Below are 19,822 nucleotides of genomic sequence, written 5' to 3'. Positions count from 1 at the left end.
TTTGGATGCAATTGTTTAAAAGATCCAAAGGCTGAAATTTCTAATAAGCAACTGTGAGCTTGTGCCTTCTTGCTATTTGCTGTCAGTAAGAAAGAAAAACCTGAAAAATAGGGAAAAGGGGAGGAAGTCAAGGTGGCCTGAGTATGCTCACAGGCTTGGATATGGTGATTGAGGAATTGGGGCTATTCTAAGCATCTGTCATGGAGTAAGAACATAGACTGCTGCACTGCCTAAATCTGAGGAAGTCTTCACATAAGTGAAAGATGCACAGGTATTGATCAAAGTATGATAAATCCAAGGATAAACTCCAGCAGCACCCCAAGACAGTGATGAGCCAAGTTACAGTTAAGGAAACTATGGAAAGAAAAGCCAGCCTGAGAGAATGGCAGGTAATGGAGAGACAGGATAAAAAACAGGGATATTTTTTATTCTCAAATTAGGTATCACGTGTATGGTACAGAAAAATTCCTAATAGAAATATCCCATTTCCTTAAGGCCACTGAATCTTTGACTCAGACAGCAACTTAGCTCCCCAGCCAAAATTTTCACCTAATTATATAATATCAAAATCTATATTTAGGTCTCTAAATAAAAGTGACCTGGATTTGAGAGTTAGCTCCACCTGAAGTTTCTCTAACTCTGCAGAGAAGTCAATGAGTACTGCAATCTAAAACCACTGAAAACTGGGCCACCTGGCAAGACATGACATTTATGAGTGGTATGGCTATGTTTGGGTGGAACAGGAAGAAGGCAGGACAATGGCAAAAAATAATTGATACATGATTTTTTTTTTTGTTCTTGCCCTTCCTCCTTCCATCTTTAGGCTGCTGTCTTAAACGGCACCAGACTTGTTCATGGGCGAGAGAACTGTGACTTCAAAATACAGCATTTGTAGCTAGGTAGCTTTCCTCCTTAATCCTTGGTAAGCCAAATCACACCTGTGCACCCACCTATACCATGTTGTCATGTCATAAAATCATAGAATGGTTTGGGTTAGAAAGGACCTTAAATATCATCTACTTCCAACCCCCCTGCCATGGGCAGGGACACCCTCCACTAGCCCAGGTTGCCCAAAGCCCCATCCAACCTGGCCTTGGACACTTCCAGGGAGGGGGCAGCCACAGCTTCTCTGGGCAACCTGGTCCAGTGCCTCACCACCCCCACAGAGAAGAATTTCTTCCTAATAGCTCATCTAAATCTCCCCACCTTCAGCTTAAGGCCATTCCCCCTTGTCCTATCTCTCCCTGCGCTTGTCAACAGTCCCTCTCCAGCTTTTCTGTAGCCCCTTTAGGTACCAGAAGGTGCTCTAAGGTCTCCCCAGAGCCTTCTCTTCTCCAGACTGAACAAGCCCAAATCCCTCAGCCTGTCGTTAGGAGAGGTGCCTCATCCCTCTAAGCATCTTTGTGGCCTCCTCTGGACTTGCTCCAACACATCCATGTCCTTCTTGTGTTGGGAGCCCCAGAGCTGACCGCAATATGCGTGTGCATATGTATATTAGCACAGCGCAGTTCCAGGCCACTTTATTGGTTGAGACAAAACTGCCTGATAGCTCTGCAAATCATCCTAGAAGTCTGGCAGTTTTGATTAAATCATATGTGTGTGTGTTTATACATATGTAGGTGGTTTATATGTGCACACATATAGTTTATGGTTCATGTAATGTTGACAGAAGAAATGCAGCACTGAGCAAAGCAAAAATCTTCATTAGAAGGCTATGTACTGCTTGGGGTATCTTTTAGCTGCACAAAACCTGATTTCAAGAGCCAGTGATGGGGGAATGGTATCAGGCCTGAGCCCTGGGGTTTCCATCGAGCTGTATCAGGAGTGCCTGAGGAGCCAAGCTTATGGGGGGGGGGGGAGGGGAGGAAAAGTGGAATAAGATCACACAGACTGAAAGAAACCAGTGAGGGTAGAGAAAACTCAGACAAGTCAGCGCACTCTTCTCTCATGGGGACTCAGCTTCAGGTTGGGAAACACTATGGAGCTGAAATTAATGCATTTTCCAGTAACTTGTTGCATACAGTCATAGATAAAAATTAGCAGAAGACATTTTGCTCCTTTCCTCTTGAAACTGCTTTTACCTCTGAGCAAGTGGTCTTGATCCTCCTCCCCCACCCCCCCAACCAAGAGCCAAGAAAACTGATCTCCTTCCCTTCCTCCCTCCCTCCTCCCTGTCAGTATGGCAAAAAATAGCAAAAGAAGGTACCTACGGGATTCAGGAGAATGGTGAGGAAGAGTTCACCTCCTCGGATACTTTTGTCCAGCTCCTGAGGACCCCCAGGATATTCCTTGTAAAAAATAGTATGAGTGAAAAGGCCACAGGTCTGTCGGGGGAGCACCTGAGAACAAAATAACAGCGCAGTTGTGACAAACTTCTTCCTGCAAACTTACCCTGGCACAGCCACCCAAATCCCTCCAGCAGCTCAAAGAAACAAATCTGCAACCCCTTCTGCCTCTGTGTGCCAGCATGTTTATTTAGGGGCTATTCGTGCCTTGTCTACTCCGGTGGTAAGCATGGTCCTGCAGATGTGGCAATTTCCAGATGCCAGCTCCGCAAAGCTGCGAGATACATGGGCTGAGCTTTCATGCCGACTGTTTTATTCATACACTCGTAATAAGTGTTTGTTTCCTGGCATTTGGAAGAGGAAGAAAACAAAAAGCCAAACCTCTCTTCCCTTAGCAAGGTTAGTTTATTATGAGATAAATAGTCCTTCCTGGCTGTCTTCACTGTCTCAGGCAATTAATCTAATGTTCTTGTGACATTTAATTTGTATTCAAGGCTGAGGACCACAAAAGACCTGTTGCTTCATACTTTCCTCGGTCCTGAAAACCATACTGAGCGCCTCATTCCTGTTTGTGAAATGTGTACGGCACTGGTGGGATACTCGCGTGAGACCAGGCCGAGGTCAGCCCTCTGTCCTGCATTAAATCAAGAGGCTGCGTGTCAGAAACCAGTGAGCTAGCAGGCGTGGGAAAACAAACTCCTCTTGGACATCTAGATAGTTTAGTGAAGTTATTAGCTACGTGCTATCAAAGGGCTCTCGTAAAGACAAGACAACTGTCAGGGCTTATGGGTATTGCCCAATCCGTGCAGAGACATAATTCACCTGGGGAAGGCCTTTTGTTTCCCTTCAGTCAGTGGTTTTGCTTTTCTACTCAGTTAAAACAATAAATAAAACCTACATTTGGCAGAGCATGTTAATACATGTGTAAATGCACTGCTGAACTTGAGGCTATTTCAATAGTAATTGGACTCTGTGCAGTCACTTCTCGGTGTTGATTAAGATGTTCCTTTTGTCTTGTTTAGGGGATCACAGTTTAAACTTTACATGCGTAGGCAATATTCAAGTCAGCTGGGACTTTAAAGCATCCCGGGATGAAATATTTCTAACTTCATTTGTGCATATTCAATTTTTGTGTTTCACCTATCTACAGGTTTGCAGGACAAATAATTTTATACATTTTCCTGCCCTTTATGCAGTTGAAGCGTGTACGTGAGGAACCGTCTCTCTCCTTGCACAAATGCATGGTCTGGGAGAATCGGGCATGAGCCCGGCCTCTGGCTCTGGGAGTTCCGGAAGCAAAGCTCGGAATGAAACCTCTGCCTCAGAAGTGTCATACTCACTGGAGGAGATGACTTACTCCTGCTCACCTTCCCAGGTGGCGGATTTCTAATGCTTTCATGCATGAAGCTGAACCAGAGCTTGAAACCTAAGTCTTAGGCAGTTTAATGAATTTCAAAGTACGCATTTATAACTTGGTTGATAGTTGATGGGACTACAAGTACATTTAGTTTGAGGATTACGTTTGCAGTTGCCTGAGTTTGTGTGACTCTTTTTTTTAACTGGCTGCATAACAAATGCACTATTTTGGCATCCTTACAAATCCTCGATCACAGAGAATTTTAATGATTGCCGTAAAACTTGAAGCATTTGGTAAAAATAGCATACTTTTGAGTCACTTAAAATACTATTGCTATGAAGCATGGAAATGCAGTGTACCATGATGCCATTGTGGATGAAGCCCCGTCTGTACCGTGCAGGTTTCAGGTGTGGGTATTCTTCTGTGCTGGTCACTCGGATGTGCCAGACCTTCTTCCAGGCCTCGTAGAGCTGGATGTGAACCGGGTAGACCCCGGAGTGGTGCGGAGCCACTGCGTACCCCATGTCAGTCGGTATGCCGTGCTCCTGCAACACAACAGAGGGAGGAACAGCAAAAGAACATGTAATTATTCCAAGTTTATTTTTCCTGCAGACAGCAGCATTGGAGAAGCTGTTGTCCTTGGACAGACTTGTACCTATTCGTATGTACCACAAGCTAAAAGTGGGGAGGGGGGATGAGAGGCACTGGAATTAAAGTTTGATAACTGCAGAGGGATAAATAATCCTCTTGGATTATGTTGCGTTACTGTTATATGGAATAGATTTACCTGCCTGTTCATTACATATTGTGTGTATTTTAATATGCGTCCTACCTGCCTGGTTCTTTTTAAAGGTAATCTGGTAAGCTGGTGCTGCTTATTTACTAAGCTATCAAACAGCATTAGAGCAGTAAACAGATGGAAAAAACTGTTGCAGTGACATATGTGGGATTTTTTGTTTCCTATTTCTGGAATAAGAGCAAGATTCCTTCCTGATTTAGAAAAATAAATATCCCCCATAGATTCTGAATCTGCTTATATTTTTGTTACATAGTATTAAGGTAGCAGCAAAAAAAAGCTGGACTTTGACGGACATATTTCATAAATATTTATTTAGCTCCATTTCTATGAGGAAACTTGTGCTTTTTCATGAATATAATATATAGATTATCTTGAAAATATCTTCCAATGGCTCAATGGGGTAGTTAATGTGCAGGCAGAAGGAATTAAGGGAGAAGCTTAGCCGCGAGTGTGCTGGACGCGTTCCCTTCACTCCTGATGCTCTCCTGCCTTTGTTCTGCTCTTCTGATGACGAGGCCTGATAACCACATCCAGAGACCGGGATATGTTTAAGAGAGCGAAATATTTGAAGTGTAAGCTATACATGTGAAAATGAGGCAATTAGTTTCATTGGTCTGAGTGACTATTCAGAAGCGCATCCAGCGTTTGTCACCAGCTACTGGCAGAAGGAAAGGCTGTGCTCTGCCTCCTCTCCTGCTGAGGATCATTTCCAGAAGGTCCGGTAAAAGCCCTTTTCAATTCTCCCATGGCATGTCCAGGTTGCAAACGGGGTCCTGCTGCCGTGGCTCTCGCCAGATCCCTTCCCACACTCCAGGAGTTTACTAAATTCACTGTACTCCCAATACTACAGCACGCATCAGCTGTTTTCTGTTCATGTAAAATTGATGTTCAGAGGGAAATGGCTAAAATGGGAGATGATGATTTTTTAATGGGGTTTTTGTCCGAACTTTTGCCCACGTTATCCAAGAACTGTTGATTACTTTAATTCCAGGAACAGCAGGTTCTGCTGGGCATCTTCAAGTACTTTGCAAAGAAGTTTTTGGTTCATTAACAAAAATTAAGTTAAATCTGTAGGGAAGACTTGTTCATACATCACAACACAAACAATTATCCATTCGTTATTAGTAAAGATCTTAGGTTACTGGCTGATTTCAGAAAAAGAGATAACCAAACTCACTATTCAGTAATTTACTCAGAGCAAAATGTAATTTCTGCTTATTAATGTTGTTACCTACCTGAAAGGCATGAGGCAGTTTAAGGGTGAAATGAGGAACAGCTCTATAATGAGAAGTGTTAAATCACTGTTTTCTCTGGTTTTTGCCATGAAGATATATAAAGAAAAAAGCTATATCTAAAGGTTTCTGAAAAATCTGGCCATTTATTACTTTGCCTGAGTAGTCGATGATGCTCATGCTGTCAAAAACACTGTGTTAACTTAAATATACTGTATTAACTTGAATCTACAAACCTTCACCAAACCTGTTAGGGAATATACAGACATGGAAATGTAAGGCAAATGTGTCCTGAGCTAGATAATGAAGATTGCTCTGAATGCTGTGTCCAACAGTAGGTATCTGGATGAATACATGTAAAATCCTGTTTATCTACTTACTATTTGCTGCTGGTATTGCCATAGCAACAGAATGGTGAAATGGTAATCTGACATTCACAAATATAAAATAAGGCAGCTTTTCATAAGTTCTCAATATAAAAAGCTAATTAGCCTCTGAATAAATCCTGCTCACTATGAGGTTCATCACGCAAATTTGTGTCAGTTGCTCAGATATCCAATATGACTTTAAGAAAAAACAACTAACAAATAATCAGGTTTTCTTTGGTCAATTCCATGTTCAGTTTACTGGGTAAATTAAATATTGTATGTCCTCTTTTAGTGACTTCTGTTGCTCTATTTCCTTTTTTCCTCTCATTTTGTTACTAAATTTAGCTTGGGATTGAGAACCAATGTGTTAAAGGAGGAGTATACATTTGAATCTGAGCTATAGGGCAAAATGGGACATGCTTGTGAGTATATTCTTATATACTCTAAGGAACAACTTCCTACAAATTTTTAGATTTTTACATTCAAAATTTCCATTGATTTTTTTAATTTCAAAATTTGTTCCAAAATGTTGTGCATGTGTTTGTCTAGTTTGGAAAATTTCTGGACCTTTTTGGCACTGAGAACAGCAGCATTATGTTCCTTTGCACGCTTAAGCTGGGACCCTAGAGCCATTAAGTTTGGACAGGTTAAATTTGTATTCCTATTTTACTGGTGCCTTAAGAGACTTTCAATTCTAATTTAAATGACAGCGTAAGCTGAAGCTGCAGCAGTGGTTGAGTTCAATATTAAAGCAGACCGGACTAGAGGATCCTCTCCAGGAGTACCTTATTTCCTCCGGTGAGGAAGCGGTATGTGGATCAGACTACTACCAGCTCAAAATCACCCTCTGACGCCTGCACGTGGCCAGCACACCTGGCCAGCGGCAGTCACTTCACCTGGCAGAACCCAGGGAGTCGCACACTCGTGCTGACGCACCCAAGCCAGCGCAATGGGAATGGGAAACTCATAGTCCTGCCAACGCAGCCTGGCTCATTTTTGCACCCTCCAAAGTTTCCTTGCCCAAAGCCCAGGTGTAGGACAGTTACTTCTGATCTGAAAGGCTGAAGCAATCTGCCCCAGCTGCTTATCTCTCTCAATTATCAGTTTTGTTCAAGCAAGTGAAGATTTGCTTGAAACTCCTAACCTCTTTTGACCTTCCAATTTGTACAGAAATGAGCTGTTTGCCATGAGTCAGCATGTGCTGTGTGTACTTCTTCTGCATTTGCAAAAAAACCCCTCTCTGCTAAATAAAGGGCAGGTAATGCAGAATGAGCCCAGCTCTCCAGAAGAAGGTATATTCTCAACAAGTAGGTTTGCATTCCGATAGCAGGTTTTTCTGTGAGCAGATGTTGGAAACTTGAATAAAAAACAGCATCTGGAAGATTGACTATTTATATTATCAGGATCTGATAAAAAAGCCACAGTTTTTGATTGCACCAAGTATTACAAGTCCTTCTTAAAATGCAGTAAGAAATAAAATGAAACAAAACCTAAAGCTGTTATAACACAACTGGTGTTCTGGTTCTTAAAGACCACTGGTGATTTGTTTTACAGAAACATCTAGTATTGGCCACCGTCAGAGAAAGAATAAAAAGGCAACCTTTTATTTTAATTTATTAAATCTTATGTCTACTGTAGATATTTGCACACAGTCAGATGAACTGCAGGATTCTCTTTGATGTAAAGCCTTAAATGAAAAATTTAACAATACAACCTCAGATAAGTTTGCTAAACCTTTTGACTTTGTCCAACAGTAGGTGATAGAGCAAATGTAGCACTTGTTAAGACGTTACCTTCCAAAGTTAAAAGATTTATATAAGCTTTGCATATTATTAGTAATGGGATATATTTCTAATGCTGCTGTACATAGGTGAGATTTCCTATAAGAGATTATATATTACTATGTCAGTTGAAAATATTTAGTAAAGTTTCTCTTATCTGGTAAATGAATCTGCTACTTTCTTGCTTGCCAGCACTCACAAAAATGTGTTGTATTTTATCCTTTATGGACACATGGGTTTTTTTATTCTCAAGGGTTACATTTCTGGATAACTTTTATTGAATAAATATTTCAGCTTTCAATTACTCTTCAATTCTGAACTGTAAAAATCTGTTTAAAAGCCCTCTAGCCAGACAAGACAGCTCAGCAAATGAGAGGTGATTGTTATTGAGATATAAGGGCTCTCTTTGTTGGTATTTCCTTTCACGGTCAGTTTTTCATCGCCGTAGCGTGCTTCCTTGCCGCGTGGCTGTTCAGTGCACCAAGCAGACAGTACAAGGGGTCTTAACAAAGCTAGGTTTTTCTAGCATCGGTGTCAGATCCAGGATTAGCATGGACATGGGAAAAGCCAGCTTTTTACCAGTCTTACATAGGAGTCTCCTAGATAGCACCACAACTCCTGTTCTAGGCATGCTTCACACCATAGCAGACTACCAAGAAGCAGAGAAGATGCCAGGATTTAAGATCTTAAGTTTCTGAGGATGTGAAATGAAGAAAGGCAGTCCAGCACCGAGGAAGCTATACGTGACTAGGAAATGCGTAGACTCTGCATGCATGTGGTACCAAATAAAGCTGAGAAAGGAGAGGCAATCGTAGAGATTTGCTGTCAAAGCACACTCCTGATACGGACAAAAGCACTACTGAAGTCAGACTATTTTGGAAGGACCTTAAGGTTATGGAGAATAAATCTCATTCTGTCTGTACAGGACATTATCCTATCTACACAGACCACTTACAGAACATTTTTAGATGCAATCTCTAGTGGGCATCTCCTTCCCAACATTAGCTACAGATATTAATAATGGGACAAATTAGACTCTCTTCATCGCATGTAGATAATTTTCCTTTGATATGTGGTCACTGGTCTTCATATTCTTGGTATTTAATTGGTATATTAAAAGCTCATGGTTTCTTTGTGGTTTGGGCAGCTCAAAAGTTTTAGGCAGAGGAAGTGATAATGTGCTGCTGTAGTTGGTTTATAAACAGGAGACAGAAGCCAAGGAGTGTTACTAGATGGGCTCTAAATTGATTTGTTTTTTTTGTACATGTGTATCTCTGAATCGATTTGTTTGTTTTGTATATGTCTGTCTCTCGCTTCATATCAGATCACAGCTACCTTTTTACAGTCAATGATAGTTTTTGGCCTATCTCTACCGTGCTTTGCGCACACATGCTTGCAAATGAGCACAGAAGATAATCACTGAGCAAACAAATCAAGGGACAAAACAAAGAGCTACAGGCGTTGAATATATTTTACTTGGTTTTGTCAGATAAGGATGTACAAAAGGGGGGAGGAAGGATATCTTGTGATTAGAGGATGGCAGCGAAGACTTGATTTGGGTTTTTTTGGAATATGTACTATCAGACTTCTGCTTGTGCAATTTGTTTACCTTTTTATGTATCAATTGCATTGCCTATAAACAAGGACAATAATACTTGAGATATCAGTTTTGCAAAACTTAATCTACGGCTTAATCCATTACTGTCTTTAAAGGAATTTGGGATCCTCTGATAGAAAAACCCCACAAAATATGATTAAGTTAAACCCAACTGATAATCAAAATAAATGTCACTTGCTGTTTCCTTAGCCAGGCTCTGAAGCATACCGTCCGTATTTATGTGAGTAAGATGACATTGGGACAGCAATGTCTGCAACTTTACCAGTGTTAAAATCTCTGGCTCTTGTTCCTCTGAGGCTGAGGATATCATGACAGCTTGAGAAGAGATTTGGCATCGAGGGTTTTGGGAATGGGGCTACGGATGGGGACAGCTCTGGGGCCCATCACTCAGGCGTGCGTGGACAAGGATTTTGCCAGGCAAAACTTCCCACGCTTCCTACTGGCTCGACAGCAGTGGGGTAATAACACTTATGGAAGTTGTGAGGAACTATCTTCCTCTCACCAACTGGGTGTGAAACAGCAGAAATGATAAATATCTCAGTGACATATAAAATATAATAATTTGGAGGGCTCTTGTTAAAGGCAGTCTCCTGGTTCACAAGCAATTTGTGTAAGGGAATCTTCTAAAGACTGTTGATTTTACTAAGCCCCAGATACAGAGGTATACATATCTGCACTGAAATCAAGGCAATTAGATACCTAATTAGCAATTAGTTGTATGTATACAAAACTGTATAGATATCCAATTTCTACATGTATTTTGTGATACAGCTGTTTGAAGCAGGCTGCAATTGTACGCCCCCATTTTATAGAGCATCATTATGAGGTATGGATATATCTGTGTAAACCAGAATGAGGTCTTTTATCTAGCTGCCAGCTGCAACACCTGTATTTCTTGCCAGTGTTCAGCAGACTGTATGTGTACTTGAGCTCCTGCAAGCCAAAGATTATGCATACAGGGTAAATACAAAAGCCAATAAAAATTATTCTTATGTACAATTATAGCTCCATGCGATAATATCCATGAAATACTGTTTCAGGTGTGCTGGCTTGTGTTTGTTAAACTTGGCTTGAATCCACAATACTCAAGAGAAGGACATTCCTTTCATGAAACCTTTTCCCCCCAGAGGACGCCAATGCCAAGCCTGATAATATCTTGCATGGAGAAACTGCTGACTGTGGTGGGATTTGGGTGCAGACTTTTGGACAGTATAATCTGTTTTAGCTTTCTTCTAAAATGATAAAGCCAGGAGGAGGCAACAGGTCTTAATGAACAGAATTTTTGTTGTGATATTTGGGATCTTAAAAGCAACCTTGACTGTTCTTCTCAGGCATAATGATGTGCTCTCTCATCCTGAAGACTCTGTTACCTTCTTACCCATGTTTAAAAAAAAAAAAAAAAAAGAAATACCCCATTAGGTGAAGAATGAATGTGATCATACTTCCAAATAATTATTGCGTCTTTCCTTGCAGAAACTGACACAAAATGTCGTGTCTACCTGCAGCTGAAGCAGGAGGTGGGGAGATAAGGTCAATAATTGGGAAATGGCATCAGCATCCAGCTGTGTTCCCCTGAGTATAATACTAAACAAAGATATTAGAGCACGAATAAAACACGTACAACATCAAGCTGATTTTCTGTGTATTGTTCTGGATCTCAAATTTAAATTGGGATCCACAGTGTGAAGTCAAAGAATAATGAAAAGAGGTTTGCTTTAACTTTGGAAGACTTACAGAAATGCAGCTGTAAAACAGGGAGTTTCTTTCCCAAGAAAGCTATGATGCTGAGGATGAGAAAGTGGGGGAGGATACAAAACTACTCTGAAGTCATGGCTAGGACCCCTCTGATAGCTATCAGGAAGGTTGTCATATCAGGAAGATAAATTTCTCCCACAGAGAGGATTTCACAGGAAGCCTTTTGAAAAGAAATGTTCTCATAAGTAAATTGTACAGCTCATATAGATTCAAGGTTAAGAGGTTGGTACAACCCCTGTCCAAATCTTAGCAGGAAATAAAACTGTAATAACAGCAGCGTTTCACTGACATCAGCTCCTTATTTATAGGCACCCTAAGGAGTCTCTACCCTTCAGTGATGATAGGGACATGGGCTTTATCTTTCTGTAGTTGGAGTTGCAAACAGATTCTATTACAAGCTCTGTTTTTGGGCTATGCTATGGATCTTACTCCTAAAGGTGGTTTGACTTAGAGGACTTCATGTTTCCTGAAAATACTAGGAGAATTTCCTCATACGTTTAAAGATGAATGGACCATATATTTTTGAGATACAGATTACTTCAAAAAAAAATTTAAGAAAATACTCTTACGTTTAAAATCTCCACTATATTTGGATGTCTGGGCCAGGCTACGCAAAAGGCATGAACAGGCCATGGCAGGAATGAAGGCTGATAGTAAAGCAGAACCATAGAAAGGAAAAAAGTCATCCAAAATGCCTCTCTGCTAACATCCTGCCAAGCAGGAGATGGGAAGGGGCGGGAAGTCTGGCAAGAAGAGTGAACAGTTAAGCCATTTTTAATGAATTTTCTTTAAAGGTTGTTAGGAAACTATTTTTTTTGTAAACAAGGGAATAAATTGCTTCCAGCTGCTTGTTCAGGCATCTGCCGGTTTCCTGATGTGCCTCGGCTCATGCGAGGGATGGGAGGAAGGGGCAGCTGCTGGCTGGCCTTTCTGAGCTGCGAGGGGCTGAGACTTGTGTTCCCTGAGCAGCGGAGAAAGCCCCGCCGGGTCACTCTGTTCTTTTGAGTGGCTCCGGTTGCTTGGCATTTCTACACCTTGTCAAAGACCACACAGTGTCTTTTCCAAAGTGAGCATTTATAGATTTCAGGTTTCCTTTGTCATGCTCCCTAAGCAAGTAGAATTACTCTGAAAGGACTCTGAATGGTTTCCACCTGACCTCGTACAAGTACTCTGAGCTCTAGGCAATGCCAGGAGGATAGCTCTTGTAAGTTAACAACACGAATGGGCAGAAATGAAACATCATTATCTATAAATATTAGCAACAGGTTAGTTATGTAAAAAGCATATTTTCAAGCAGGTCATCTAAAAAAGAGCAGAGTGAAATCCAGCAGCTTCACTTATTTGCGTCATTATCTTCAAGATCTCTCACAAACCATATGCAACATTCAGGGTTCACTACGACTTCCTCCCTCCCCTCTTGAGGATGTTTGCACCAGACTTCTGGAAGTTGATGACCTGTGTACAAACCCCTTCCTAAAGCTTAAAAGGCCAGCCGCTATCTGCTGAGATTTCCCTGCTGCTGATCCCGCTAAGGTCTCGCAAGGTTGCTTGGGTGAAGGGCTGACATCTTTCCAGAAAGCCCGTGTCAGTGAAAAAGGCCAAGACAAAATTCAGCCCAAGACTGAGTCGCAGAAAGGCTTTTTTTGGGCTGAGTTTCCAATCTTGCTGCTTTATTTGCAAATCTGTGTAAATATATATATGTATGATATATATAAACATAAAACCAGATAGTAAAGCATAGCTATAATATGCGAAGGTATCCTAGTTAACCTGTTGGTAACTTTTACTCACTATTGCAAATTCTTTGTTGAGGATCATCTGCTCCACCAGTGACGACTCATTGTGGAAGAGGTGAGGCTGCATGTGACTCCACATATGGGGAAACCACCAAAACTCATCCACAGATCTCAACAGCAGGTCATCACCTTCGTCTTCCTCTTCAGTCCCTGCAAAAGAAAGAAAAAAAAAATGGTAATAGAAAAGCAACAGCAGAAAAATGCCCATAATTGTGTGTTTAAATGCAGAAGAGGCTGCTATAAACCTAGTGTCCTTGGCCCGGATGTCTCACTGTGCTGCAGACAGGCTCGACCATATCACAAGAGGAGTGAGGTGAATTAGCACGGATGGTAGCTATCCCTTTGTATTCCTGGTGTGGTGTTAACTGACTAATTCTAACAAGAATTACTTTGCAAGGGCTAATTGTTGTGCTATGTAATGCACTAGGAGTATTTAAAAGTTCAGGCTCCCCGTGAAGGTGGAGATTGGATGGACTTGTGTAGCCACCTGCTTTGGTCCTGCCAGACGCTGGGCAGTTGTAGCTGGCCATGGTGACATCCTACAGAGCTGCGTGCCAGAGTCTTGCCGGATCCCTCCCTGCTTATAGCTACCTCCTTATTAGCCTCGGTAAATTGGAGTCTGGTAACTTCTGGTAAAGTGTGAAACAAGTTTGCAGTAGTCTCAGAATATAATTAGGTGGAAAAATGAAGCTGTAATGGCAAAGGGATTCCAAATGTTGTTTCTTATAGTTCAGTATTCAACTTTTACCAGGTTTAATCTTGAACTAAAAACAATTAAGAACTCCTGTGTTAGGCAAGAGTATCTGCCTCAGGCAGAAGCAAGTGTGTGTGGTTATAACAAAGAAAACCTTCCATTTGAGAAAGGGTACAATGCTGCTTTCGCTATCTGCAGACATATGTCTGCAGTGCTTTTTCAAATTGGCTAGGCAAAGTTACATTTCAGTAACTTTGCCCTCAAATCACTCAACAATATTCAGTTATTAGCAACCTTCCTTCTTATTCTTTTACCATTTAAATGCTTTTATGTAGCTTCAGCCAAAGAAATCATCAAATTCAGTCTACCGATGCACACGTTGATATCGCTTCTTCTTACAAGCCTTTCTAAGTTTTGCAAAACTCATTGGAAGCAAATGCTCCGTGGATGTCACTGTTTACTTTCGTGGCATGAGGCAGGAACATACGGAGATGGCTGTTCGGTGCGTGCACTTCAGCTCTTTATTTTTATTTTTCGCTTCTGCAGTGTTTTTTGAAGAATGCCACTACACAAGGAGAGCATTACTTTGAAACTTTCTCCTGGTGTCACTGAATCACTTTACTCCCCTCTTTGCAGCACTCTGCATGTTCTAACACAGTTGCTCCCGCTGATGGGAGTGCTGCTGGAAAAGGAAAACAACCTTGTTTTCTAGGTAATTATTGAAAAGAAAGGACTGATGGCTGTTCCTTCTGTGAATGTCTGCTCCTTCGTACAAAACTTGGGTACTGCATCTGTTGAACGACCGCTCGCTTGTTTTCTGGGGTCTGTGGTTCACTTGCAGTCACCCAGGCACACGCAAGGGAAATGTGATTGGGGGAAGAAACTTAACGTAGGCTTTCAAAATAGGACAGAAGAGAAAGGAATAGGAGTCTGTGAAGCTATTGAAGATCTCTTTGGTAACCCGAAGGTAGAAAACTGAAGGTAGGGATGAAGAGGAAAAAAGTGTATATTTGAAATATATAAAGAATTACAATCATCTGACACAAGATTTAGGTCAAAGTATAATTTAGTGTCTTATTAACATTTGAAATAGAGTGTGGTTCTTGAAATAATTTCATTATTGAAAACGTCATTTTAAAATCCAGTTTTTTTGCACTAATTTCTTTGTACAATTTACATACAACTAATCAAACTTTGCACTTTTTTATTGTGACAAAAATCAAACGAGTTAAAGCATAACATTTTCCAGTTTAAAAAAAAAAAACAACCCCACCCTGTAATGGCAGAGCTGAATCAGAAAGTTTGGAAGTTTAACATTTGGTGGTGGTGGTATTTTTGAGGATAATTTTCTTTACAAGCCTTTAAAAAGAGTCTTGTTTGAGTTTATAAATTCTTAAGTAGCGTTATTTCCAAAAAATCTCATGCAAAGCTTTAATGGAGCATTTGTTTAAATATTTTTGCCCAATCCCTTATTCAGAGTATTGAAGGCAAAACAAGGGATTTTGAGGTTTTAATTTCTTGTGCAATCAACATTCTTTATATAACTTTCTGTATTTTAATGTGAAATCTGAAAAATGCAGTAGATCTACAATCAAGGAGGTGAACATATATCTGCTTTGAGATGCAATATGCACTTTCCACAGGTAGGTAAGAATTCCAAGTTTGTTTGCACGTAATTAATAACCCCACATTTTAAAACTACAACCATAACTCACAGGTCTCTTTTGAGCTCAAAACTGAAACGAAGTTTGAAACTGCTGTCAATAATCTTATAAATCTTAAATGCAAATCCTGAGAACATCTTAATTTCTATTGCCACAGCGTGAACAAGCAGAAAGTGTTTGTTAAAACTGCGTAACTAATAGGGTCTACTCAGTTTTTTGCTAATAGTGTTGTTATATAGTATATTAAGCCTAGTTTACCAGTGCCACAGAAGGGAACGGTGATGGTGGTGAGATGATGAGCAGTGAGGCTGATGTGTCAGCTATTGTACTTGTGCGCGGGCACACCAACTAGAATTGGTATCTGTAGTACAGATGTCAGCAACATCTTTTGATGGAAACGTATAACTGTCTAATCTGCCAACACGTTCCCACGCTCATCTCCCTCCTGTAGTTTTAAAATGACCCAAGTTTTGGAAAGGAGAGCAAAATCACACATTAAGGAAGTCAGTAAGGGACAGCAGTTGCAGTGCGCTAATAAAACATGTTGAATATCTGATAGTAAAAGCCTCTGTGGGTAAACAAGCCACACTGACTGTAATTAAAGAATACCTTTTCATGTTTCATTTATAATGAGTCAATAAAGTGTATATTGCACAGAGAATACTTTGAAACCTTTCCACTAAGCTGATATAACAAGATGCCGCTACCAACCTGTTAAATGAAGTGTTTGTTCACTTAAAAACTCAGATGCATCGCTGAGCGCCGGCAGCAGCAGGTCCCTTAATGGAGGCGGTGACATGCTTCAACTCATTGAGTGGTTCTGCGCTAGCTTTGTAGCGCTGCCTTAGGAGGGCAGGCACACATGCATGTTCTCCTATTTTCTCTCTCTACAACAATAGCAAATCTGAAATTGGTCAGCATTGTATCAGCTGGGCAAGAAAGCCTGTGACGACAATATGGAGGCCATTGGGACGAATAGAGAAAAATGCGTTGGCAGGTCAGGGGGTTGATTTTGTAGAAAGGCTGCATGGTTTGTGCCAGCCATTGTTCAGTACATCATAGTATTTATAATAAGTTATCTTTTTCCTCCCTTCCTTGAATTAGCTTTCTCTGCGGTGTACACATTAATGAGTGGTACCAGCTTTACTCTGTAGACGGCCACAACTGAGCAGCATCCGACTTTAGAGCGGCTCAGAGCCTTGGGCTATTTTTGTTTATTTTGCTGTATTACGTGTGTGTTCAATCAATCTCCGGAAGGAATAACTACACAGGCAGGTCAAGATGAAGTGAGGAGAATACTGAACTTCTGTCTCTGAAGTTGCTCTCTAATCACAGGTCTGCCACTGGCTTGCTATATGACTCCGGGCAAGTAATTCCATCTCTTTCTACCTCTCATTTTTCTCAGGCTCTCCAGCCTATATCTTTAGTCTGTAAGGTTTCCTGGGCAGCAGTTGCTTAGCACTATGTGCTTGCGCAAGGGGAAAACAGCCTGGACTTTGAAAGCGACAGCGATACAAACACATAATTTTGGTTTTCTTCTCTCTACTCGTCCCTCAAATGCTTCCTTGTCTCCCCTTCTCCCAGGGACCTCGGTACTCTCCTAACAGGTGGTGAAACGGAGATGTAAGAGCCAAATACAAACTCATCTGTTTGGTGTTGAAATACCGGCAATGAAAAGGGGAGTACTGCTACACTTACACTGAGAGGGGTGACCTGCCTTGCTCCACAGCTACTTCATGACGCATGACAGCTGGGACTGCATCATTCCTAGCTTTTAAACTTACCCTCCCATCCTCTTGCTGCTGTAATGCCTCCTCCTCTGCTCCAAATAAGCTTCTCAGCTTCCCTAGCATCACTCAGTGAGTGTCACTAAATGTGGCTGGATTGACAGCTGAGGATTTTGGAGCTGGTCTTCAAAGGTGGGAAGGCTACGGGGTTTGGAAAGGAGGAGGACAGGAGGTGTGTCCTTGGAAGGGAGTCACTGAATATGTCTTTTTTTGCCTTAGCAGTACTAGCGAGCGGCGTGGCTCAGTGGCAGCAGAGAGAAGCCTGAGTGGAGGTGCAGCAAAGTGTTACGGAGAAGGCAGAGGAGAAGGGGGGAAAAAAAATAAAATAAAAAAAAAAGCAGGAGAGAAAGGGGTCAGGAGGAGGAGATGTAAAAGTGCCTCATCTTCAACAGAAACACAGTGCAAGTGTGCAACTTATTACCGTATAGAGAGTGAAAGGAGCAGGGTTTCAATACAAATTTCTTTTCATCTTGTTTTCCTTTTATCATCCCTCCTGATTTGCAGACCACTGAGCTAGATTACCTTTACAGTCTCAACAAAATCTTGTGCATCCCGTTCAAACACTTCTGCCTCTTCAGAGGATGAGACATGTTTTTTCCAATCTTTTATATTTCATCATACCTATCATACTGGAGAAACCTTAGTATGTCTTCTGTGCTGTCCTGTCTTTTGTGGAATTACAGAGATCTTAGCAGCTGCTTTGCCTCCTTTATAACCTTAAGATTTACTACCACACATCTTTCAGAAAAGCACCGAGGGCATCTATGTGTTCCTGAGAAGCTCATCAGTAGCACACTTTTGCCCCTTTGGACACTGAATTAACACTGGATGCTAAAATGATGGAGCGTGTATTTCCCACTGCTCCACTGAGTCAGCATGTTATTTAAAAAGGGCACGTTTAAAGCTAGGTTTAAAATCCTGTCGCCTATTTAACTGCAGCTACCTGAGAGCATGAAGTTCCTTCTTACCTGTGTGGTAAAATTTTCCTGAAAATCCAAGGTTGAAGGTAAAATTTGCAACCTGAGTGCGCAGTAAATTTTGAGTCTCTAGTAAAGCCTGAAATAAATAAGAAATTAACATGCATTTAGAAAAATGAATATTAATTTTTGGAATGCCTCATTTTAAAAGTTGTGTCCAACTGAGGAGATACAAAAAAGATTGTTAAATGTTTCACATTTTATTTCGGGCTCGTTCTTTTTTTTTATAAGACGATTACAGTCAGCTTAATTTGTTCTGTCAGAGTTTGATGGTCTAGCCATGCTAGTAGTAGAACCTGAGGACCAAAGTTAGGTGATGGTTCTGTACCTTGGACCGAGATACTCTACGCTGTTTGCAGTGATCTATGGCTGAATCCAGCCGTTCAGAGGCAACAATATACTAAATCACTAGGTCACCCATGCTTTGGGTTATTAATGAAGCTTGATAAAATGTGCTTAAAACGCAAAGTAAAATTAGGAATACTACTCGCCGTCCAGATGTGGAGGCATTGGGATTTACTTACCTGCAGAAACACTTTTGATGGTGTCTGAACACCAAATTCAGGTTTAAGTGTGGATAAGCAGAACTCCCATTTTGACCTAGGGTGGAAGTACTGTCTGGGTCAGAAATTAAATCCCTGTTTATTTTTATTCTCTCCAAGCAAAAGATAAGACCAGTTTCAATGAAATGGAAGGAAAGGGTATTGCTTATAGAAGAAATAGGCATAGTCTTGGTCACCTATCCATTTTTCCCTGGACATATTTCCAACGGCTAGAGAAAAAGAAAAGATGGTTCAGCCTGCGTGGGTTATCTACATTTACTGTTGTCAACTCTGCACTGCTGCTAAAGATAGTCCTTGCTGCACACATATCTGTACGCTTTCAATCACCAGCCCACGTAATTTGGACGTGCTACGTACGTGAGATGGATAGTGCATTTATCTCCCTATTGGTCTTGCCAATGTTGAATAGGTTTTAAGGTCTATTTTCATCAATTTTCCATGTCTCCGTTATGTGGCTCTTGAGAACTTTTCCCATTATCTATTAATAACATTTCTATTGATTGAATGTTCATGTTCTTGCACAGTTCAAAGACAAAATGAACGCAGTGGTTTACACACAGTCTGAGTCCAGCTAACATTTCCTTTCATTTGAAAAAATTACATTTTGTATGGTCATTAGTAATTTCACTTAATATTACAGGAAAATAGTTTTACCGTTTTGCACAACCCACTGGTCTAATTTAAAAAATAACAACAAACTCATGACCATAAACCAGAAGTATCACCAGTCCAGAGTAAATGATGAATCCAGGGTTTCAGCAGCTGAGATGCAGACTGATGGCCTGTGCAACCCTAGTCCACAGCGGAGCCGAACTAAGCAGGTCAGGTTTTTGTGGTCTCATGACTTATTGTATTTCCTTTGCACTACAGTGGGAGGTGCTGTCAGCTACCTGGTAGCATTTGCTGTAGGACATAAACTTCTTCAAGTTGTTGATTCCCTCCTAATTACGCAGCTACTGGCGCCGTGCGTGTTGGAGCACAAGGCATCATTCGGGTGCCAGGCAGGTCGGGAGTGTAATACAAAAGATTGTCAGATGGCATGCATCTGCCTTCATTTTTTAAATAGAAACATTTATTAGGTGCTAAGGAAGATGTGAAACAAAGATAGTGGTTATCATCTGCAACAGTCACCGAGCAAGTTCCTTT

General features: G+C 41.1%; 1 protein-coding gene across 7 annotated transcripts in view; it reads right to left on the bottom strand.

Moving 5' to 3' along the window:
- Nucleotides 1-19,822, bottom strand: part of NDST4 (N-deacetylase and N-sulfotransferase 4) — a 149,601-nt gene that overhangs the window by 40,206 nt on the left and 89,573 nt on the right. For all 7 annotated transcript variants that reach the window (XR_008577070.1, XR_008577071.1, XR_008577072.1 and 4 more), the window contains 4 exons: nucleotides 18,105-18,192; nucleotides 12,987-13,141; nucleotides 4,002-4,187; nucleotides 2,211-2,339 (listed from right to left, as the gene is read on the bottom strand). Coding sequence is in view for 2 of the 7 variants with exons in the window: in XM_054825141.1 (XP_054681116.1) it covers nucleotides 2,211-2,339; nucleotides 4,002-4,187; nucleotides 12,987-13,141; nucleotides 18,105-18,192 (558 nt within the window). In the remaining 5 variants the exon portion in view is untranslated. The remainder of the gene's footprint in view (nucleotides 1-2,210; nucleotides 2,340-4,001; nucleotides 4,188-12,986; nucleotides 13,142-18,104; nucleotides 18,193-19,822) is intronic.

This window comes from Grus americana, chromosome 4 (assembly GCF_028858705.1).
Source record: "Grus americana isolate bGruAme1 chromosome 4, bGruAme1.mat, whole genome shotgun sequence".
NCBI lineage: Eukaryota > Metazoa > Chordata > Aves > Gruiformes > Gruidae > Grus > Grus americana.
Note: the sequence above shows the minus strand (reverse complement) of the source record. Positions and strands in the feature narration are given on the sequence as shown.